Raw genomic sequence first — 25,025 nt, forward strand, 5'->3', positions numbered from 1 at the left:
ACTGTTGCAACACTTGCAATCTTAAAATAAAGGCAGTATTAAAGGTGTGAATGATTGTTATTTCACTATGGAGGACATGAGGATAACATGGTGAGGAAAGGCCTATCTTCAAAGCAGTCTAAAAGAATTACATAGGTCCTACCTGGGATCAGCAAGCATTTCAAATGATGGAACACTAGGAAAAAGTATGATGATCATTATCTGATGACCAATATAAACTTGTTCGCAAGGGTTATTCTTTAATACACAAACTTCAGCCCACCACTACTGAAGGACATTTTTAAACCACAGACAACAGCCGAAAGCATACAGACATAAGAATTACTTGGCATATCTTTTATAGGGCAGACACCTTTGCTCATGTCTTCTGGCTTCCATCATCTTCTGTTACACAGCACCTAAAAATACAAAGAAACATGTAAACAAGGAACTTTCAGTTTCATTTGGTCAGAACTGCACTGCAGATGCACAATGAACTCTACTAAATTTTGCAGAACATTTCAGTTCCCTTAGATAATGATGCTAATTAAGACTCCAGATAACATGAAAGGCTGTCTGACATCCCCCTTGTGTAAACTACAGTGCACAGCGTGGGATCTCTTTGTGGGATATCAGACACACTAGGTTATCAGAGGTCTTATGTATATATACCGGAGTAATTGTTCAGCTTGAAAACACTACATCTACCATACTGGTATGGCTCTACAAATAATGATACCCTCCTTACCACTTATTTCTGAAAAAAGTTTGCTAATTTGATTACATTTTAATATATAGGTTGAAAGGTTGAAAAGTAGACAATGAAAGATTAATGGTTTTAATTAGTCAGCCAGTATGCTTCATTACCTGACATCACTGCATGCCATCTCACCTGTAGGTTGGGGTGAATCCCATCAGCAGAAATGTCTAGGGATATTCTCAAATTTCCTATCCTGAACTGCACTAAATGTGCCCATTTGTCCCAATTATGCGCCTACATGGATAGAAAAGTCCTATTTATCACTTTAAAAAGGTCTATAAAATCTAAACCATAGTCTTTCACCACAATGCCAAAAATTGTAAGCAAACCCACCAAGTCTCCAAGTAACAAGTACAAGTGCATTTTTGCTGCTTTGTTTCCCTTCACAAAAAAAGATCAATCTGTACTCGATTGGAAAAGCAATATCGTATAGAAAACAGGTGGGTTCTCTCTAAATAAACATATTGTTCAACCATTTTATTAAACTGGTTGCTTATGAGCTACACATACTGTCAGAAATAACCTTGTTGGGAAGGCGAAGAAGGTGTTGCAGCAAATCAGACCCCTGGAGAAGGCGGTGAGTGGCCTGTGTCTCGCTTTCCTTTTTCTCTCTTAGCACCATCAAAAGGAAAAGTAAGAAAACAGCATAAGCATTAGTTAGACACAAGAACCTTGCTACAGTGATAACCGCAGCAAAATGTAACAGGCTTTTTTTCTAAATGTAACCATCACTACCACTGAAAAGCAGACAGAGATAGCTAAATAAATATGTTTTGCTTAAAACAAGATTAACTCTTGCTGCATCTTCAAGGAAACATGTTTTTTTCTAAAATAGATGGCATTAGCCCTGTAATTCTAGGTGCTCAATAATGAATGAAGACTGACAAAGACCCCTACAACCATAACAGAGTAAAATATTGAAGAGCACCGTACCTGCAACACAAAAACTGTAAATACGTATCTTCATTAAATTCATAAACATTGAATGTATCTGCCCAGGTGCAGTAACCTGGAACTTATATCAACAGAAACTCTCCCTCCAAATAGAGCAAAAACAATGCCTTTTCAAAGGCAACACATTCTTTCCGTTTTTATCTTTTAATGCAAGTGTAAATAGTAAGTAATAAAAAGAGAAAGTCAAAATTGGTTTAAACATATGTAGCTGCATTTCCCTCTTTATAATGGATTACATTAAAGAAAATTGCTTCCTTGGGCAATTAATGCCTGAAGAATACTTCTGCACTTTCAATACACGCATTCAAGGAACAATTATAGCACCCAGCACAATGAAAATAAGCCCTCGGTTCATTTTAAGGATCTCCTGAGTGTTGCACGCTGTAAAATCCCAAATCCTGCCTTCATCTTGAGTACCATTAGAGAGGATGAGTGATTGTTTATGAATTTAATGAACATACCTATTATAAAGAACTGGCATTTTTAGTTAAGCAATGCTTTACCCTCATGAGATTTTCAGTCATATTCATGGACCCTATACAGAATAGCAATAGCATCCTCATCTACAGTTGTGGGGACAGGGGCAGAGACGTAAACAACAGAAACAAGAGAAAATATGCCATCTGAGGTATTTGCATTGCAAGAAGGCCAGGGACACTGGAGCTCGGCATTCAGTTAAAAGTTAGGAAAGAAGGAGGATGACTGCTTATCATACTGCTATTTCATCGTTCTGACTCACTAAAAATATCACTACTATTTTGTTCTGGCTTGAAGGTTAAAAAACAAAAACAAATGGCTAACATAATGCCATCTGTACCCTGAAAATACCCCAGACAGTGCATTGCATAACCATGCTTTAGTGGTCAGATAAATGAATAATAAGCATGTGGATAGTATGTAGGGCTGCAGTTCCTGCAGGACTTCTGAAGTCACATTATGCCAAAACGGGTTCTTCTTGTATCTGGAGAAAAGGCTGTTGTGGATAGTTGACTTAACAATGCTTTAAGAAAACTGAAAAAAACGAGAAGCAAATTTCAGTCTATATTCAATTCTGTTTGTGCAGAGGGAGAGGTGTCATTTTTATATCTTTCCAAACAGAAGAAAATATTCAGTCTACACAGCATTCAGCCTTCATTAAAAAGAGAAATACTGAAGAAAACCCAAATGGAAGAGAAACTCTCTGAAAGAGGGATAATTAATCCACTTTGCGATCACAGCTTACAAGGGACTAGCCAGAGACATGTGGAATCTTTCTGCACAGAGGAAGTGGCACAAAGTTAGGCTTTGATAAGGTTTTTGGAAAGTTGTGGAGTGTTAACATTTTTCACTGCTCTCCATTTTGGGATACAACCAAAAGCTTACTTTTGAATTCTTCAAACACTCTGTTGTAACACTAAGAAAAAAATGTGCCATAATGGCTAGGCAATGCCACTGAAAGTGATATGAAGAGGATATTAATTCTGGTGCACTGTAAACTATCACTCAACATGAACATCTTTAATGGATTCCGGCAAGGATTCCACAAAGACTGCTGCACTTGGGAAATTTGGACTTAACTTGCAGGAAAGTGCCAGTGTCACTGTGATATCCATTGCACTGATTTTTACCAAGCCTGAAAATGGAAAAGTACTGCGAAGAAGATGCAATGTCCTTTGAAGTGGGAGGTAGACCTCATGAAGAGAACGGGCCTGTAATTAACCAAGCTATATTCCTTGATAGGAATGTGCAACAAACACTATACACTCATATGTCTGGTTGAGCTATCTCTCCGGAGGCAGCAGGCGTTTGATATGTTAAAATCATCTTTCAAAGAGGTTGGATGAGTCTTAAGGGGTCTTAGCAGGTAACAATCAAGCTCCCTCTGTGTACAGCTGATACTTTAAACATGGAAGATACAGTGATATTAATCGCTACTGGACCTCCTGTTCAGACTGTGGCCTCAATAAATGTCTTAACTGGACAGAGACTACCTTATATTTGGAGACCACTGCAATCGGGGGGAGCCAAGAAGCATGGCAGTGGATTAGCACTTAATGACTGCTTGCTGTCATTGTATTTGAGCACACCCTGGGTATTACTTAGGGCACACAAAGATGGAAGCCATATATTGTTCAGTGTTGTTGGATTACAAGGCTTTCTGAGAACCTGAATGTCTCTAAGACTCTTACTTGTCTTGGCACTTGGCAAGCAAAATGTTAGATGGCTAGCTTTTTGAAAGCTCATCCCACGACTCAAGGGTCTTCTGAAATCACTGCTCTCTGGGGCATCGCTTTATTGTGGGTACATCCTTAGATGAACAGCGTTATTGTACTGACATGTTTTCAATTCTGCGTCACCTGGGATTTATTGGTGCTGTGCTACATATTATCTGAAACCCAGGTTGTTCAATAATATAACAATTTGCTACATCTCAGCTATGTGTTCTTCTGAAGATGCCAAACCCCAGATATACATCTTGGTAATGGTTCGGAGAGTTGTTCTTTTGACATGCCTATTTGTTCACTGCTTTTAAAGTCAGGGGCAACACCGCTACATCGAAGGCCCTCTCATGACACTGATGACCGAGTATTGAAAGCCGCTGACTGGCCTTGGAAATCGCTGTTTAGATTCTTGAGTCTGTGACATAAGCCTCAATCAATGATGAGGACCCTGTTAAGATGTTTACAAAAAGAGCATAAAAAAGCCTAAAAAGACGTGACTGAGGTATTTGGGCTCATGAAGGGTTTGGAGAGGTTACAAGCTTCACTATCTCCTTGATGCGGTTACTGTTAATACTTTTAGGAATCTCATGTTTGCTGAGAAAGCACCTTTTCTCTTCAATAAAGCACGCCCAATGCAAACATCAATTGGAACATAATAGCGTTCCCCATCCTATCATGATCATATTATTCACAGTTGTTAGAAATTCAGTTAAATATACAGCTTAGGGTAAAGGATGTTGAGTAAAATATTTAAACAAAAGCCACACAAAAGACATTTAAATTAGAGAAACAGATAAAAGGGCAATATGCAACCCTCATAACTATGCATACTGGCTATGTGAAACTACATATCCAGTTAAGCATTTTCTTTTTTTTTCTCAAAAATGAGAAAGGAGCAAGGCAGCTACATCGTTTTTAACTCCATTCTACTTCTCTAATGGAGTATTTTTTACCTACATTTTCAAAAAGAAAGAAAAAAAAGGAAAGAAAATTCTAATTTTAAACAGGCATTTCTTTCTTTACTTGGCTGTGCTCTCTCTCTCTGCTTTGGAGTCCACACATGGACATATTCTGTCTTTATGACTATTAATGAATAGCCGATGATAAAGAAGCTTAGTCTGTGAATAACTACTAGTATTTCAAAGTGAATAATTCCTCCTGGCCTACACTGCCAACGTTATACTGAATATGTGAACGCATTCACCCCTTTCAGGGGTTGTTTTGCTAAAATTGGGGATTTAGCATTTACTTAATTTAAAAAAGCGCTACGTAAATAACAGATATAAAGCTGATAAAAGTGTTGATAAAGGGCTTATGAAAGAAAAAGAGTTCTTGCAACAATTTCTGAATTACCTGACTTACCAGCACTGCAGACAAAATCTTTTAAAAATGGCTACAAATGACTTGTTCACAAAAGACTTTATTATCTAATGATACAGTTTGAAAACATACAGAACTCTGCATGGTCCACTCAACGTGCAGCAGGAAAACTTCACTTTACAGTAAGTGAGTGCCAACTGGTTTAGGCAAGAAAACATTTTAAACTCACTTTCTAAAAGAAAAGTCGCATTTACAATATAAAATAAAAGTAAAGAAGCAATTACCGCTTATAAAAAGCAGCTGCTTTGTTTCTGAGTTGACGTTTTAGGCCTGTATTGAAAGACAACATGATCACAAATAAAGAAAAACAAACGAAACACGTTCACCAGAAAGCAGTACTTTAAAAAAGTGACATACAAATAGTTAAACATTTTATTTGTTTGCCTGTTTATCACTGAAACATAAGGACTTTCAGAGTCTAACCCCAAAACCTGTAATTTGAAACAAAAAAAACTGTTCTGTTATGTCCTTGTTCTGCCACATTTAACTGTATTTAACAAAACATATATACAAAGTCTATACAGGGAATTGATTATAAAAAGATGAAATAAGTAACTAGAAACAGTACACTGAAGGCGCTCTGTACTTCAGGTGAGCACACTGCAAATTTGTAAAGATAATGAGCAGAATTGAATTTAAAGCTGATACTGTAATATTCCATAGGTTGCAAAGCAATAAAAATAAAACCAGATCCTTTATCGAGCATGCGGGGGTTTTATGCTACAAATACCATCAACTCATTTGCCATCTGTTCCAGGAGAAATAAAATCGTAAAGACCACTGACGTCGATGGTTTAGCTTACCTTCAGTGTACTGAAAGCTGTACACAACCTGCTTTAAAAGATGAGATCATCCCTGCAGGCAGGCTCAAGAAGGAACAGACCCCTTTCGACACTGACTACACCAAGGGCATGCTGCTGTGGCCTGCACACAACCTAGGAAAATGTGAATATAAACAGCATTTATGCTGGTCTATTTGTCTTTTGTTTTTGTTTTTTAAAACCAAAAAAGTAAGCCAAGCTGGTGGGGGGGGGGGGGGGGGAAACAAATCAACCTGGCATTCCCTCTCCTTTATACAACAGGTACTTTTGTGAACGACAACTGCATTAACTGTTGCACTTTATGCAGTCTTGGCAATTAAAATATGTCTACATGGAAAATCTATTTACAAAAGGACAACAGCAGATTTACACTATTTTTCCAAAAGGAAATACCAGCCTCAGTTGTTAATTGAAATATATCATGTTTCTTCCAATCTGAGTGGACATATTTATATGTTTATATACAATAATAAATTGCTGTGCAATTTCTCCAGTCTTTGTATCTTAATTACTCAAACCCTTTGAGCTTCTTTGCCGGATTTAGATTTTTTCCTGGATGAAGGCATGTTGCAGGGCCTGGTTGATGCTAATTCGTTTAGCTGGGTCAAGCATGAGGATCTGGTCCAACAAGTCCTTAAGTTGGTGCACTTTTTTACGCTGCTCTTCTGGGAGCCGCTGGCACCCAATCAAGTCTGCTAGGAGGTCCTTGGTCGGGTTAATGGTGCTCATAACCGTAACTTTCTCCTGAAGAGATAGAGTGGGAAAGAAAAAGCATAAGGGTGGGCCGACATCAACATTTTACACCATATTCCCTACTACAAAGTATACACTGTCTCTAGATATACAAGACGAATTGGGGGTACAGTCAATGTATTTGTTGTCATAACCTTCGTTAAATTGGTATTTATGGGAGAAGGGGTAGGAGGAGTTATGGGTGAAGGCAGTGCTAAGCTCCACCAACTGCTAACCTGTGTGGAAAATATGTCTCAAGGAAGAAACTGAGCAAGTTTATACATTATCTTGAGAGCGGTAAATGAGCAAAGTCCTAAAAAAGATGACTTCTTTTACTCACTTTCTCATAATAGAGATCCATAAGGAATAACAGACCTGTGATTACTTTACAAGAGGCATTAGTGCAATCTGTACTGACCAAAAATGCAGTTACCTTGCAAAATAACAGATGATACATATAGGGAAGTTGAAATCCAAAGGGTAGAATAGAGTGAATATGGAAGATGTAAGAATGGACATGTGGGAAGAACACGATAAATAAACTAACTCAAATTAGTTATGTGAGGTATCCAACAGCAGAGCAATGAAAGTTAGGGAAAGAGAGAAATGGATAGGAATGCAGTACGTTGTGAAAGCTTGCAAAACCATTAGGAGCACTGAAAGATGGAAAAAACATGTAGATGTATAGGGCATGAGAAGGTAAAATCGCACCCAAAATGGAATATGGAAGTGGAGAGCGACAAAAATACAGCAGGGATTGTAAAACAAGACAGAAGAGAAAAAGAAGGAATCAAGAATAAATGAAACAGCAGCAATATTTGAAACGACTGAAAGGAGGAAGTCAACATGGCCACAAAAACAGAAGCACAAGCTGTTTTCATCTCAGATCGAAGCAATGTTTTAACAGACACTTAATATTATTATTTTTTTAGGACTATGCTTGGCAAATGCTTGAGCATGCCTCCAACTCCCTCCTCAAAGAAGGGATGTTCTTTACACTTGTTTGCATATGGAGCTCAAAGACAAGTTTAAGTGGCACCTGTGCAATCTTATTAGAACTGGAGTGGTCAGGCTCTTCTGACCGGACCTGTAAAGCGGGTAAGGCAAACGGGCCCACCCAATGGTTCTAACCGGAGTAAGTGTAGCAGTTGAGGGGAGGACTCAGAAGTGGCTTGTGAAGAAAGAGATAGGAGCACTAGCTCACAAAGGCCTAATTTAAACACGTATGTCTGTGTCTGGGGAAAGAAAAAGCAAACGAGATGAAATATGGGTGACTGGTTTTAAATGTACTCAACACACAACTGCCATAAACAATACAACATTTTGCATAATCTCATGTACAAAGGACAAAATGATTGGAGACCATTAAGCATTCACTCCTGAAACAAAACAAGACCCGAAGTACACTAGCATATGCCGTGGATGATGATGATGATGCAGAAGCCGGAGTCCATGCGCTATTCAAGGAACAATTACAACTTGAAATCCCAAATCGCTATCAGGTAAAGATTGCAAATGACTACAAAACACTGTGTATTTGTTCCTCATGCATCACTTCAGGGTGAACCTAGAAACACAACTCTAAAAACTGAATAGCTTTGGATTTCTGCAACGTTATGGAGCACTTCCCCAGAAGCAATAGTCTTTCTACTTAGGATCTAGATGACCTGGCAAACTAATTTTATGCCTCGTGGTTTACAATGACCCTTCTTGGATAAGGAATATGCCCTACTGCAGGATATTTTGATTCATCTACTTTCAATAAGAGTAAAAAGAGGGTAAAAGCACCTACCCCCTTTTCTAAATGAAAATCCCACCAACCCCGTTCCACACTCCTCTCAAAGGGATCCAGAGGATATCCTCAGATTCTTCTAGTCTAGTCTACAGAGTACAAAGGACACAGCAAAAACATTTCTGCCATACATTAAGATTAAAGAACTTGTACATGTTCACCAAACTGACACAGCAACACACAGTTTTCACCATGCTCATATCAGCATTCCCCTTATAGACATATCTATAAGCAAATCTACAACAGAACACATTTTACAGAACATGAGTGCAATACAGTCCATATAGTACTTTAACAGCCCTCACTAGCTAACAATTACTTCAGTCAAATAGTGCACAGTAGATAATGTGCATGCCATTTAACTTAGATGGCAACCAGTCTATTTGGTAAGACACCCCCCCCCCCATCCCACTAATACACATTTACGACACATGGTAAAAGAACTACTAATACATTCTTGTTACAGCTTCAAAAGACAAATAAAACTCCCATCTCTGATGGAATTCTCAAAAAACAGGTTAAAAGATAAAAGTATATTACCATTGTAAGACCATAGTAATTCTAGGAATGCACATCATACAAATGACTAGCAGAATATAAGAAATACATAGCCAAAGCTAGAGACCAGCCCAGGAAGATTCTCCAGAGTGTGTAGACTGTGGGAAAGGCATAAAGAATTGACAGTAAGTACCACTGCCATCCAAGAATCTTGCACAGGTGCTGTTTCCAAACAATCAGCGACATCACAATGGAAGGTTCTGTCCCAAAGACGCATCTCAATATAAATGTTCACAATGGGATTCATGACCATTTACAGAAAATCCCCCTCATGAAATTAATTATTCATGACTTTCCAAGACACAAATTAGTTTCTGCAAATCAGAAACTACTGCAAATCGCATGCTACACTGTGCTCTCTTTAGAAAATCGATCCTCTGAATTTCTCATACGTAATGGAATGTCCTTCCTAACCGAATATGAGCTATGTTATCCCATCCAGAGTTTAAAAGTATCATCAAATACCACTTCATGTCTAGGGAACACAGTCAGGTAAAAGTGTTCTGGCCACCACGCCATCTGATCAGATCATACCTACTGAAGTTCATGTAGATACTTACATCATCAGCAGTTATGCTCCAAACATCAGCATGTTTGCGTCTTATCTAAGTCTCAACCACAATTAATCATTCCTCATTTATGATACGACCAGGCTTCATGTTACTATGGATAGCATTTCGTATAAGAACAGTTTCACAAACAAATATCCCATGATCTCTAGTACATCCTGGCAAAAAACACAAGGGCTGCCAATCTAGGAGTATGTGTAGTTTGGTAAGATAACTTCAAAAGACTAGTAGCACATTCAACTTGACAGATACCCAACGGAATTGCTTACTAAAAATTCCCCTTACAATCCAACACCTTAATTATTACATGATGATTCCCAAAATGTACAAGAGCCATACCTTTGCATTGCAGTACATGTCCGATAGACCATTGTACTATCAAGGCCATACCACAAGCAGAAAGGTACTACACAAATTTTAGAGCTCAGCAGCAGAATGGTGTTCTGCCTTTGCTACAGGTTTTTGGGAATTCAGTCTTGAAGTCTTTTCAGTTATGGCACAGACCAGAATGTTTTTACTCAGTAAAGGCACTCTCGGTAAAGGATTTGCCTCATCCTGCATGGGTCTGTACTTACGATAAATTTTCCTCCTTACTACAGTGGTATTTCTGGGACCACAGTCAGCATGTTTGCTGAAAAAGGTATGTAAGAACTTGTGTAAGACCAGCTGGGGAGCAGTGGATTAAGCAGAACAGCATCGGAAATGATGACTATGGGCAACCTTCATTCAACTCTTTTGGGACAATCATGTTTCCTGAAGGTCAGTGCCAGTATTTGACCTTGAAAAAGTTTTCCAATATCCTTATTCCTCTATCTGGATTGATTGGTGAAAGAAGAGCTGAAGAAAGTTGTGGATGGATAAGTGTGAACAAACGTGGAGGATCTGAAAGCCAGGGTGTATTTATCCTGTTAATAAGGGTAGAGAAAATTAAACAGATATCAGTGCCAGTAGGACTGGGCCTGGCACTAGCATCATTTGTTGAAAAAAAAATAAAAGATATCCCACATTTAAAATTTTTAAGCCATGGACCTGGTGACTGAGCCCAACATCAATACTTCTAGGTCATCATCACTTACTAGGGAGGTCAGGCAGGCTACCTAGGCAATCATGGTCTAACAAGAATCTTCTGCAGCAATAATAAATTGTTAATGAACCCAGGTACAGGGTCAGGTACAAAAAGCACTGCATACAGAATTAGCACTTGCAAGGGAGGCACAAACCCACTGCCCTTTTCACAAACTACCGATCTGCCCTTTCTGGTGGTTTTTCCTATACCACTTTCCCCAGTCCAGTGCTACACAAAGGGGGGCAAAGAAACATCCAGATATCATTTTCTCCAAGGGATACAAGAGAGCTTAGTGTCAAGTCATAATCAATATTGGCCATCTTGCATCTGATTACAAACCACCCATATACTATTCACAGGGAGAGAACAGGTGGCCCAAGGGCACATTATTAAATGCTTCATGCATCTAACATGCATATGTTTTACTTCACCAAGGCAGGACTAGCCAAAGCATTAAAGGCCCAGTCATGTCTCAAAAGCAATCTTTTAGTGGTGTAATTGATTTTATGAGAGGTATGGAAAGATATGGGCCTACAGGGCATCTTTGGAAGTTCCTGGTAGCATTGTCGTGAACACCTGGCAGTGCAACAATCAAGTTAAGCCACAGAAGGACCTATGTACGAACTGCAACGCATGCGTAGAACTGGAACTTGATAGTATCATGGAATGAGGTGTTCCTGCAATTAAGCTAGTTACAGAACCTCCGCATAAGCACAGGTTGACTTGGTTCTCAGGATACCCCCAAGCACATTCTGGCAGGAGTGCTTTGAAACTAAAGGACCACAAGCCTGAGAACAATGTAGTCTCCTCCACTATAAAGTTCTGTAAGCACAAATTTAGAAAGTCTACTTCAGAGCACAGGATCTGACAAGAACAGCATGGTTTAAATCTGTTTGTCAACAGCAGGTGCAAGAGCAAGGAAAAAGCTGGGGAATTATCATAGAGGTAGAACATTAAAAAAAAACGGAGAACCATTAAGCTGTGCAAATTAAGAAAGGAAATAAGTGCTGGCTGATAAGGGAGATGGAGGGGTACGTTGGGGGATCTTGCCATGCACAAGTGCTTAATACCTATTCTGCATGCCTTCACTTGGGATATCCCAACAATCTGCAGGAAACAGACATTGTATGTATTAGTAATGAACAAAGGATGTATTGGAAACCCTTCTGACCCATGCATTCTATAATCAGAGTTAAGATCTAACTGTAGACTTCTATGTAGAACCTCAGAGCTATACGGATGTCTACGTTTTACAGCATCTCTTCAGGACTAAAACCATGGTATTTCAAAGAATAGTAAGGCAGTTATTTGTTAAGCTGTAAATTACAGCCGTTACGTATTAAGGAAATATGAAAGCGAAGGATTCCAATGACTAAATAGGTTTCAGAAGCCAAGACATCTCACTCAATTTATCAACATGAGTAGTAAATATGGAATTTAAAAAGAGGTCTTTCAGACCACAGGCCATTGTGGAATGCAGAAAGAAGGCTAAAGAGCACGGCTTTGCTTTTCAGGTCCGATCCACGTGGAGTGAACTTCCTGATTTGCCCAAGTCAAGAAGTAGATAACAAAATGTTTAGGACATTACTCACTATACTCCATTTGTCTCAAATGTTCTGCTTTGACGAGCAGCCAATTTCGAGACATCTCACATGCTTCAAAATGTATTATAGATACATAATTAAGAATCAAATTTCAATTCATTAACTGAATAAGCACAGAGAAAAATTCCAAATAATACCATAATACCATAATACAATTTGCACCTGCAATGAGGCTCTGCTGCCGATTTAGAAAAGGGCAGGCAAATTGTCACCATACATGTAGAAATCTCAGATGCATACCAGAGAGAAAATGTAATGGTAACTTACCCTTTCTGTTACTTTATCTACTTCGATGTACATAAAGTTGAGATTTTGATCAAAGTGCTGATCTTTGAACACACCTTTCCGGATCATCTGAAACAAAATCAAGTTAACATACTTAACTTAAGCTTCACTTCCATCAAAGCAACTTACCCATGCAACCATACTGCCTAAGCATCTTTTCAATTCATCAGTGTATCTCAGTTTTTTCTTTTTAATACATTCATGTCCATGGAAGCGTTTAGGACGACAGAACACAACAACACATGGCTCTTTAGCCATGTGAAACTGACACATACTAAATAGCCGCTCTCTAGATTTCTTTCACTCAAGGCCTCTTAGAAAGGGCCTGACAGAACAACTTACTTACCTTCAGTAACACTTTTATCTGGTAGAGACTCTATCAAACCAGATTCCTCACCTTATATTTCCCAGGTGTCAGATTGGATCCTGAAAATCTTGAGCAGTAACTCTGCGCCGTTAGCTGGCGTAATTCAGCTCCGTTCTGGCATCATCTGCGTTGGAAGTGATGTTGTGGTGCCTACATAGACAACACCCTGGCGCCATGACATCAGCTTACTTCGTGATTAGTTTGGTGCCTAAAACACGGAGCCACGTAAAAACCACTGTTGTTTTCATGACCAGTGTGCAGTGTTTAAAGGAAACTTTGTGGGTAAAGAGTTTATAGAGCGGGGAGCATGGGGGTGGGGGGGGGGGGGGGAAGCGGGGTTTATGAGGAATCTACGGTTAGACAGTTTCTATCAGAAAAAGTTTTACCAAAGAGAAGTAACTTGTTCTTAGATATGAGATTTCTAACTGCAGATTTCTGACCTTAGAATAGATATTTAAGCAACAGTGGAGGTGGGTCTCCTAACTGGTTTAGACCAAAAAGTCCTGAAGGAACGAATGGGCAAAATACCCTTCCCAACGGACCTGCCTGCCCAAGCAGTAGTGCTTCATGAACGTATGGAGCTTAGCAGATGTCTAGGACAGGTACTCCCACATGCTAATACAGTAGAGGCAGTTTTGGTCCTGGTGAAGTGAGCCCACAACCCTCAGGGGGATAATTCTTCACCAGTGCATAGCAGATTTTTATGCAGAGTACTAACCATCTTGAGATGGCTCGTTTTTGAACAACCTTGCTCTTCTTCGCTCTGATGAACCCATGAAGAGCTGATCATCCACCCGATTATATATTGTGTGGTAAATATTGAATGACAGAACTTTTTCAGGGTCCAAACGATGGAGCCTCTCCTCCTCCTTGAATGGTTGAGGTGGAGCGTAGAATGCAGGAAGAGTAATGCTCTAACTGATGTGAATGGCGGGACCACCTTTGGAAGGAAAGAAGCACACATCTGAAGGGCTAGTTTGTCAGGGAAGAAGTTGGTGTATGGCAGTTGAACTAACAGAGCATTAAGCTCAGTGACCCCTCCTGGCCGATGTAATCATCACCAGGAACACTGTTTTCAGATTCGAGAGGGGCAAAGGGCAGCTGTGTAGTGGCTCTAAGGGAGAACACATGAGAAAAGTAAGGACCAAATTAAGGTTCCAGTGGGGCATCACAAAAAGAGTGGGAGTGAACAAATGTAAACCTTTCAAAATCGAGTCACAGCAGGTGACTTGTATAGGGAGGGTTGCTTTGGCAACCACAAGAAAGCTGAAAGGTTGAAAATAACCTTTAACTGTGCCCAGAGGAAGGCTTTGTCAGGCTAAAGGAAGAACAAATGACAAAACCTCTGCAGAGGTGCAGAAATGGTGTCCACATGGCGTAAGGAACACCAAGCCACAAACCTATCCCAACAGTGGGCATAAACAGTTTAAGTGGAAGTATGTCTGGCTGCCAAGATAGCATCACACACTTCAGGAGGAAGATCGAAATCTCTCACCTGTTGCCGCTCAATCTCCAGGCATAAATGTGGCGGTGCCAGATCAGGTGTAGGACCTTGACCTGTTGCTGCAACAGGACATCCTCACGAAGGGGCAGCCTGACATGAGGACAGATGCTCATGCTCAGGAGTTCCCGATACCATACTCCCCAGGCTCAACCCGGAGCCACTGGGTTGACTTGAATCCAGTCAGTCCTGATCTCCTTGAGAACTCTGGGCAGGCGTTCAGGAGTTCAGAGACCTACTCAAGTTGGAAGATGTCTCAAAGCGAGAGACGCATTGAAAACATCAGTGCACAGCAGTGCTGGCTTGCACGTTCTTAGCTGTGGCAAATACATCGAACCAAGATTTGCCCTAGTCTCGGAAGAGACCTTGTGCCATCTCTGGATCTGGGAAGCATCATAAGTGCGAGTTTGTTTGCACTTATGATCAGGGATCTCACTAGATGTACGACCAGGAAATGTCCTGATGTTCCAGAGGCCCAGAGCCCCCAGGCACAGGGTTCACAACCCCACCCTGTCATGCATAATGGTGGCATTGTCCATGAACAACTGAACCACCTTCCTTTGATGAATGGAAGAAAGGCTTTCAATGCCAAGCGAACAGCTCTCAACTTCAGCAAGATGAGGTTGAGCTTAGAATTCAGGAGGCACCACTGTGAGCTCTGGGTGGGAGAGGGAGTGTGTCAGCAGCTGACACAATCCCGGTTCATCAGGGACCACTGCAGATCTTTGTAGTTTCCTCCGATATCTGGACCAGGTAGGAAAGATTCAAATGATGCTGTGCCCACTGGGACTTCACACTCCACTGCAGAGCCCACATATGCCTGCAGGCTTGTTTTACCAGCAAGATGCAGTAGGCCACAAGAACCAGCAGCATCTGAGTCAGTCTCTCCGAAATCCATGACAGAGGCTGAACAGTAGAAACCTAGCCTGAATACCCTGGACTCTGCTCCAGAGGTTAAGCGTTAAGCGCAGAACTGCACTGTGTCCATAAAGGCTCCAATGAAAGGGTGCTTCTGAGAGTCAGGTGTAACTTTGGCATGTTGATAGTGAACCCTAGTGAATGCAAAAGGTTCTGTAGACTGAAGGTGGAAGACGACTATCTGAGACGAGCCAGTCTTCAACAGCCATCAGTTGAAGTAGGGGGGAAACTAGCAGCCCCAACCTCTGCAGATGGGCGCAACCGCCGCCATCATTTTTGTGAAAACCGGAGGTGCACTGGTAAAGCCAAAGGGGAGCACAATGAACTGGAAATGCTTGTGGCTCACTGTGAACAGCAGAGAACGCCTGTGGTATTAGGTTTATCAAGGAGCATGTCCTAGTTTGGCTACATCTGAATTGCTCAAATGCAAACTCACCCTTTCCCCAAACAGCTTTTACGGCATCTGCATAAGGTAGGTTTTAAATGTATTCAGTCACATCTTGTTCAATGCAGACCATCTAGGCAAAGCAGACAAAGGGACTGTGGAACTATTTGTGGAGGGGGGAGCAACATCTCCCTCGAACTGACCCAAAGAGTAGGAATAGAGCGTAAACCCTCTTGCAAACGTGCCAACATGCTTTGATTCTCTGTAAGGTGGGACCGTTGGGAAGGCATTCAGATAATTATTACTGGCTGAAGCCTCACCCGCAAGGCATTCCGATGTCAGGTTCTGAGTAAAAAGACTGGGTCTCCTGGAGCAGGCCTGTGGCGCCTCGTAATTGTGCAAATCAATGTTGAATCTAAATGTAAGTTCAAACTGCTGCAGCCAAGGTCTCTTCATGAGTTGACTTAAAGGCAGCAAGGGCTCTGTAGGAGCCAGACGGCAGGAGTTGTGTAAAGAGATTTGGCCCCTAATGTAGGTAAATGCAGTTCTAGCACCTGCGTGGCTCTGTGAACCACAAGCACACAAGAAGAACTTTACTTAGTCAGACCCCCTAATGAGTATCTTCCAAGAAATGGAATGTACTGTATGGTGTGATTATGTGTACTCACTGTGCAATACACCCCATTACAGGGGGAAGTATTAAGGTTCCTGACATTTTGGAGGTCCAAATACAGACCAGCATAAGTATGGTGAAGAGGCAGCAAGTTGTGCACCTCTTCCTCATTATCATGTGGAGCTTTCTGAAGGCTTCTCACATCCATGGTGTAAGAAGCTGGCCCTTTATATGGTATGTCAATACCATGTAAAGGTCCAAGGGTTCCTGTAGGAAGTTGGCTCTGTATGTGCTATTTCAAAGTAAGGAATAGCATGCACAGAGTCCAAGGGTTCCCCTTAGAGGTAAAATAGTGGTAAAAAGAGATAATACTAATGCTCTATTTTGTGGTAGTGTGGTCGAGCAGTAGGCTTATCCAAGGAGTAGTGTTAAGCATTTGTTGTACATACATATAGACAATAAATGAGGTACACACACTCAGAGACAAATCCAGCCAATAGGTTTTTGTTATAGAAAAATATCTTTTCTTAGTTTATTTTAAGAACCACAGGTTCAAATTCTACATGTAATATCTCATTTGAAAGGTATTGCAGGTAAGTACTTTAGGAACTTCAAATCATCAAAATTGCATGTATACTTTTCAAGTTATTCACAAATAGCTGTTTTAAAAGTGGACACTTAGTGCAATTTTCACAGTTCCTAGGGGAGGTAAGTATTTGTTAGATTAACCAGGTAAGTAAGACACTTACAGGGCTTAGTTCTTGGTCCAAGGTAGCCCACCGTTGGGGGTTCAGAACAACCCCAAAGTCACCACACCAGCAGCTCAGGGCCGGTCAGGTGCAGAGTTCAAAGTGGTGCCCAAAACACATAGGCTAGAATGGAGAGAAGGGGGTGCCCCGGTTCCGGTCTGCTTGCAGGTAAGTACCCGCGTCTTCGGAGGGCAGACCAGGGGGGTTTTGTAGGGCACCGGGGGGGACACAAGTCCACACAGAAATTTCACCCTCAGCAGCGCGGGGGCGGCCGGGTGCAGTGTAGAAACAGGCGTCGGGTTCACAATGTTAGTCTATGAGAGATCTCGGGATCTCTTCAGCGCTGCAGGCAGGCAAGGGGGGGGTTCCTCGGGGAAACCTCCACCTGGGCAAGGGAGAGGGACTCCTGGGGGTCACTTCTCCAGTGAAAGTCCGGTCCTTCAGGTCCTGGGGGCTGCGGGTGCAGGGTCTCTCCCAGGCGTCGGGACTTTAGGTTCAAAGAGTCGCGGTCAGGGGAAGCCTCGGGATTCCCTCTGCAGGCGGCGCTGTGGGGGCTCAGGGGGGGACAGGTTTTGGTACTCACAGTATCAGAGTAGTCCTGGGGTCCCTCCTGAGGTGTTGGATCTCCACCAGCCGAGTCGGGGTCGCCGGGTGCAGTGTTGCAAGTCTCACGCTTCTTGCGGGGAGCTTGCAGGGTTCTTTCAAGGCTGCTGGAAACAAAGTTGCAGCCTTTCTTGGAGCAGGTCCGCTGTCCTCGGGAGTTTCTTGTCTTTTCGAAGTAGGGGCAGTCCTCAGAGGATGTCGAGGTCGCTGGTCCCTTTGGAAGGCGTCGCTGGAGCAGGATCTTTGGAAGGCAGGAGACAGGCCGGTGAGTTTCTGGAGCCAAGGCAGTTGTCGTCTTCTGGTCTTCCGCTGCAGGGGTTTTCAGCTGGGCAGTCCTTCTTCTTGTAGTTGCAGGAATCTAATTTTCTAGGGTTCAGGGTAGCCCTTAAATACTAAATTTAAGGGCGTGTTTAGGTCTGGGGGGTTAGTAGCCAATGGCTACTAGCCCTGAGGGTGGGTACACCCTCTTTGTGCCTCCTCCCAAGGGGAGGGGGTCACAATCCTAACCCTATTGGGGGAATCCTCCATCTGCAAGATGGAGGATTTCTAAAAGTTAGAGTCACTTCAGCTCAGGACACCTTAGGGGCTGTCCTGACTGGCCAGTGACTCCTCCTTGTTTTTCTCATTATTTTCTCCGGCCTTGCCGCCAAAAGTGGGGCCTGGCCGGAGGGGGCGGGCAACTCCACTAGCTGGAGTGTCCTGCTGGGTTGGCACAAAGGAGGTGAGCCTTTGAGGCTCACCGCCAGGTGTGACAATTCCTGCCTGGGGGAGGTGTTAGCATCTCCACCCAGTGCAGGCTTTGTTACTGGCCTCAGAGTGACAAAGGCACTCTCCCCATGGGGCCAGCAACATGTCTCGGTTTGTGGCAGGCTGCTAAAACTAGTCAGCCTACACAGATAGTCGGTTAAGTTTCAGGGGGCACCTCTAAGGTGCCCTCTGGGGTGTATTTTACAATAAAATGTACACTGGCATCAGTGTGCATTTATTGTGCTGAGAAGTTTGATACCAAACTTCCCAGTTTTCAGTGTAGCCATTATGGTGCTGTGGAGTTCGTGTAAAACAGACTCCCAGACCATATACCCTTATGGCTACCCTGCACTTACAATGTCTAAGGTTTTGCTTAGACACTGTAGGGGCACAGTGCTCATGCACTGGTACCCTCACCTATGGTATAGTGCACCCTGCCTTAGGGCTGTAAGGCCTGCTAGAGGGGTGTCTTATCTATACTGCATAGGCAGTGAGAGGCTGGCATGGCACCCTGAGGGGAGTGCCATGTCGACTTACTCATTTTGTTCTCACTAGCACACACAGGCTTGTAAGCAGTGTGGCTGTGCTGAGTGAGGGGTCTCTAGGGTGGCATAATGCATGCTGCAGCCCTTAGAGATCTTCCCTGGCATCAGGGCCCTTGGTACCAGAGGTACCAGTTACAAGGGACTTATCTGGATGCCAGGGTGTGCCAATTGTGGGATCAATGGTACATCTTAGGTGAAAGAACACTGGTGCTGGGGCCTGGTTAGCAGGGTCCCAGCACACTTCTCAGTCAAGTCAGCATCAGTATCAGGCAAAAAGTGGGGGGTAACTGCAACAGGGAGCCATTTCTTTACAGTTCCCCAATGAGTGGATAAGGGCTTGGCTATGCAATCCTAAAGTGCTGTATTAGGAAGTAGTGTGGTCAAGCCACCTTAGGCATACAACAGAGGAGTGCAAGATGACCACAAATACACACAATAGTCAATAAATGAGACACAGGACTCCAAAAGGATAACCACTCCAATGTATAACAGGGAGGAGGGCAGCCTGCTGAATGTACCTACACAAAGTGTGGGTTTTTCCAACGCCTGGGTGCAGTGGGTCCTTTGGCGTTGGATATCTTCGTCTGGAGCTTTTGTGAGGGGGGGGGGGGGGCGGGGGTCCCTCTGCAGGTGTCATCGTGGAGGGTCAACCCAAGGTGGGCACTTGCTCGCAATCGCCTGGGGATCCTCTCTAGCTGGTTGGACCACCTGGACACAGGCTGTGGGCATCGGGTGCAGAGTGGTTAGGACTCACGCATTCGGAGGGAGATGGGAGTCCTTAGTTGTTGGTTTATTTTTGGACAGGGCCGCTGTCCGTGGGAGTTCTTGGTCCTTTTGGGTGCAGGACAGTCATCTGAAGCCTGGCAGAGGTCGCTGGTCCCGCTGGATGTGTCACTGTTCTTTTGCAGGTCCTTTGAAGTAGGAGACAGACCGGTAGGGCTGGGGCCTAATCAGTTGTCATCTTCCTTCTTCTGTGCAGGGGGTTTTAGCTTAGCAGTCCCAGTCCTCCTTCTTCTTGTTAGGTCGCCGGGAATCTGGTGAGCTGGGTTCACAGAAGCCCTAACATACAAGATTTAGGGGCATTACCAGGGTCAAAGGGGAGTAGCCAATGGCTACTGTCCCTGAGGGTAGCTGCACCCTTCTGGTGTCCACTCCCTTTGGGAAGGGGGGACACAGATCTATTGGTCCCTGTAGGAAGTTGGCTCTGTATGTGCTATTTCAAAGTAAGGAATAGCATGCACAGAGTCCAAGGGTTCCCCTTAGAGGTAAAATAGTGGTAAAAAATAGATAATACTAATGCTCTATTTTGTGGTAGTGTGGTCGAGCAGTAGGCTTATCCAAGGAGTAGTGTTAAGCATTTGTTGTACATACACATAGACAATAAATGAGGTACACACACTCAGAGACAAATCCAGCCAATAGGTTTTTATATAGAAAAATATCTTTTCTTAGTTTATTTTAAGAACCACAGGTTCAAGTTCTACATGTAATAGCTCATTCGAAAGGTATTGCAGGTAAGTACTTTAGGAACTTCAAATCATCAAAATTGCATGTATACTTTTCAAGTTATTCACAAATAGCTGTTTTAAAAGTGGACACTTAGTGCAATTTTCACAGTTCCTAGGGGAGGTAAGTATTTGTTAGTTTTACCAGGTAAGTAAGACACTTACAGGGTTCAGTTCTTGGTCCAAGGTAGCCCACCGTTGGGGGTTCAGAGCAACCCCAAAGTCACCACACCAGCAGCTCAGGGCCGGTCAGGTGCAGAGTTCAAAGTGGTGCCCAAAACACATAGGCTAGAATGGAGAGAAGGGGGTGCCCCGGTTCCGGTCTGTTTGCAGGTAAGTACCCGCGTCTTCGGAGGGCAGACCAGGGGGGTTTTGTAGGGCACCGGGGGGGACACAAGTCCACACAGAAATTTCACCCTCAGCAGCGCGGGGGCGGCCGGGTGCAGTGTAGAAACAAGCGTCGGGTTTGTAATGGAAGTCAATGGGAGATCTAGGGATCTCTTCAGCGCTGCAGGCAGGCAAGGGGGGGGTTCCTCGGGGAAACCTCCACTTGGGCAAGGGAGAGGGACTCCTGGGGGTCACTCCTCCAGTGAAAGTCCGGTCCTTCAGGTCCTGGGGGCTGCGGGTGCAGGGTCTCTCCCAGGTGTCGGGACTTTGGTTTCAAAGAGTCGCGGTCAGGGGAAGCCTCGGGATTCCCTCTGCAGGCGGCGCTGTGGGGGCTCAGGGGGGACAGGTTTTGGTACTCACAGTATCAGAGTAGTCCTGGGGTCCCTCCTGAGGTGTTGGATCGCCACCAGCCGAGTCGGGGTCGCCGGGTGCAGTGTTGCAAGTCTCACGCTTCTTGCGGGGAGCTTGCAGGGATCTTTAAAGTTGCTGGAAACAAAGTTGCAGCTTTTCTTGGAGCAGGTCCGCTGTCCTCGGGAGTTTCTTGTCTTTTCGAAGCAGGGGCAGTCCTCAGAGGATGTCGAGGTCGCTGGTCCCTTCGGAAGGCGTCGCTGGAGCAGGATCTTTGGAAGGCAGGAGACAGGCCGGTGAGTTTCTGGAGCCAAGGCAGTTGTCGTCTTCTGGTCTTCCGCTGCAGGGGTTTTCAGCTGGGCAGTCCTTCTTCTTGTTGCAGGAATCTAAATTCTTAGGTTCAGGGGAGCCCTTAAATACTAAATTTAAGGGCGTGTTTAGGTCTGGGGGGTTAGTAGCCAATGGCTACTAGCCCTGAGGGTGGGTACACCCTCTTTGTGCCTCCTCCCAAGGGGAGGGGGTCACATTCCTATCCCTATTGGGGGAATCCTCCATCTGCAAGATGGAGGATTTCTAAAAGTTAGAGTCACTTCAGCTCAGGACACCTTAGGGGCTGTCCTGACTGGCCAGTGACTCCTCCTTGTTGCTTTCTTTGTTCCCTCCAGCCTTGCCGCCAAAAGTGGGGGCCGTGGCCGGAGGGGGCGGGCAACTCCACTAAGCTGGAGTGCCCTGCTGGGCTGTGACAAAGGGGTGAGCCTTTGAGGCTCACCGCCAGGTGTCACAGCTCCTGCCTGGGGGAGGTGTTAGCATCTCCACCCAGTGCAGGCTTTGTTAATGGCCTCAGAGTGACAAAGGCACTCTCCCCATGGGGCCAGCAACATGTCTCTAGTGTGGCAGGCTGCTGGAACCAGTCAGCCTACACAGCTAGTTGGTTAAGTTTCAGGGGGCACCTCTAAGGTGCCCTCTGGGGTGTATTTTGCAATAAAATGTACACTGGCATCAGTGTGCATTTATTGTGCTGAGAAGTTTGATACCAAACTTCCTAGTTTTCAGTGTAGCCATTATGGTGCTGTGGAGTTCGTGTAAAACAGACTCCCAGACCATATACTCTTATGGCTACCCTGCACTTACAATGTCTAAGGTTTTGCTTAGACACTGTAGGGGCACAGTGCTCATGCACTGGTACCCTCACCTATGGTATAGTGCACCCTGCCTTAGGGCTGTAAGGCCTGCTAGAGGGGTGTCTTACCTATACTGCATAGGCAGTGAGAGGCTGGCATGGCACCCTGAGGGGAGTGCCATGTCGACTTACTCGTTTTGTCCTCACTAGCACACACAAGCTGGCAAGCAGGGTGTCTGTGCTGAGTGAGAGGTCTCCAGGGTGGCATAAGACATGCTGCAGCCCTTAGAGACCTTCCTTGGCATCAGGGCCCTTGGTACTAGAAGTACCAGTTACAAGGGACTTATCTGAATGCCAGGGTGTGCCAATTGTGGATACAATGGTACATTTTAGGTGAAGGAACACTGGTGCTGGGGCCTGGTTAGCAGGGTCCCAGCACACTTCTCAGTCAAGTCAGCATCAGTATCAGGCAAAAAGTGGGGGGTAACTGCAACAGGGAGCCATTTCTTTACACAAGCCCCCCCCAGCCCACAGGCCAGGAGACTCAGCCAACGCTGGAAGAGTCTTCCTAGTCTGTCAGGCGAGGAAGAGTAGAGGAAATGGCTGGTTTGTTGCAGGGCCTACTCTGCCTTACATCCTCCTGTTCAGGTCATTCCCTCTGGGGAACTGACCCACTTCCACAGTGATAGGACCTAGTCTGAACTGCCTCTTGTCTGTGCTTTTTATGTCTTCACCCATTCTCTCTATTTTGAGGTCAGAGGTATCCACCTCTGCTAATCTTATCTTAGCCAGGGTCACCCCTAGCTTACCCAAAGAGGTTACCCAGAGCTGGAGTAACCCCACCATGACCAACAGGGTCAGGGGGCCTAACTTGTTATTTGGCATGGGGTCAGACCACCATGCCAAGGATAGTGCAGCCATAAAGGCTAACACCCAGCAGAGGCCACTGACAGCTGTCAGTGCCCAGAACCACACCTTTAGCTCTTCACCTAAAAGGGAAGGGGCTAAGTTACAGGCTTCTTTGGGTTCAGGTTGCCTGTCTGCTGTATTAGAGTGGGGGGTTACCACATCTTGTAGTAAACACCCTTCTTCCACTCTTTCTTCTGTTAGCTGAGGAGCCACCCACTCAGGTTTAACAGTTGCCTGACTAGCCAGGACTTCTTGTGGGTCAGGTTGGACTTTATCAGGGCCATTTTTGGAGTTCTCCCCTACTGGAGCAGAATCTCCTTGGCTTGCTGTAACCTTGGCTAAAGGTTGTCCACCCTTCCTACTCTGTTTTCTTTTCTTCTTCTTCTGGGGTCTGCTTGCATTTACTGCAGAGGCAGGACTTCCAGAATCCTTGGGAGAGGACTGGCACTGGACCAGTTCCTCTCTTGGGCTCTGACTAACCTCTGGGTAGTCATTTCCAAGGAGACAATCAAGGGGGAGGTCTGTACTGACTACTACCCTTCTCCAGCTAAGAGTGCCACCCACTTCTATGGGCACTAAAGCCACAGGCCTCTTAGTGACCCTGTCTAGGCTAACTCTTACCCTGGCAGTCTCACCTGGGATGTACTGGTTTGAGAGCACCAGCCTGTCATGCACAATAGTGTGACTGGCACAAGTGTCTCTCAGGGCAGTGGTTGGGATTCCATTCACCAGTAGGTGGTGGAAGTGTCTACTTCCCTCTGGAATCTCCAACTCACCTGTTGGGCCCTGTTTCCAGTTGAAGGCTATGAAGACCTCCTCATCTGAGGAGTCATCTCCCATGGCTACACTGGTTACCCCTGGAATCTTGTTCTGGGGTTTGTTTTTGGGACAAGAAGTGTCCTTGGTGTGGTGCCCAGACTGTTTACAGTTGTGGCACCATGCCTTAGTGGCATCCCAGTTCTTACCCTGGTACCCACCTTTGTTTTGGGTTGTGTCTTGGGGCCCACCCACCTGTTCTGGTTTTTGGGGGCCTACAGAGGACTCTTTTTCTTTGTTTCTAGTGTCACCCACTTTCTCCTGGGGAGTTTTTGTAACCCCTTTCTTTTGGTCACCCCCAGTGGAAGTTTTGGTTACCCTAGTCTTGACCCAGTGGTCTGCCTTCTTTCCCAATTCTTGGGGAGAAATTGGACCTAGGTCTACCAGATACTGATGCAACTTTTCATTGAAGCAGTTACTTAAAATGTGTTCTTTCATAAACAAATTATAAAGCCCAACATAGTCACACACTTCATTTCCAGTTAACCAACCATCTAGTGTTTTTACTGAGTAGTCTACAAAATCAACCCAGGTCTGGCTCGAGGATTTGTGAGCCCCCCTGAACCTAATTCTATACTCCTCAGTGGAGAATCCAAAGCCCTCAATCAGGGTACCCTTCATGAGGTCATAAGATTCTGCATCTTTTCCAGAGAGTGTGAGGAGTCTATCCCTACACTTTCCAGTGAACATTTCCCAAAGGAGAGCACCCCAGTGAGATCTGTTTACTTTTCTGGTTACACAAGCCCTCTCAAAAGCTGTGAACCATTTGGTGATGTCATCACCATCTTCATATTTTGTTACAATCCCTTTG

General features: G+C 44.2%; 1 protein-coding gene across 9 annotated transcripts in view; it reads right to left on the reverse strand.

Moving 5' to 3' along the window:
• PRP4K (pre-mRNA processing factor kinase PRP4K) overlaps positions 1-25,025 on the reverse strand; it is a 361,290-nt gene that overhangs the window by 44,324 nt on the left and 291,941 nt on the right. Inside the window, exons 14-18 of one of the 9 annotated variants that reach the window (XR_011199946.1) lie at positions 12,684-12,770; positions 6,614-6,839; positions 5,499-6,209; positions 1,263-1,350; positions 326-398 (exon numbers count right to left, since the gene is read on the reverse strand). Coding sequence is in view for 1 of the 9 variants with exons in the window: in XM_069217572.1 (XP_069073673.1) it covers positions 6,636-6,839; positions 12,684-12,770 (291 nt within the window). In the remaining 8 variants the exon portion in view is untranslated. Of the gene's footprint in view, positions 1-325; positions 399-1,249; positions 1,351-5,298; positions 6,840-12,683; positions 12,771-25,025 lie in introns of those variants that run through there. The other 8 variants (XR_011199942.1, XR_011199948.1, XR_011199947.1 and 5 more) reach the window with 8 other exon arrangements.

Source organism: Pleurodeles waltl, chromosome 2_1 (assembly GCF_031143425.1).
Source record: "Pleurodeles waltl isolate 20211129_DDA chromosome 2_1, aPleWal1.hap1.20221129, whole genome shotgun sequence".
Taxonomy (NCBI): domain Eukaryota; kingdom Metazoa; phylum Chordata; class Amphibia; order Caudata; family Salamandridae; genus Pleurodeles; species Pleurodeles waltl.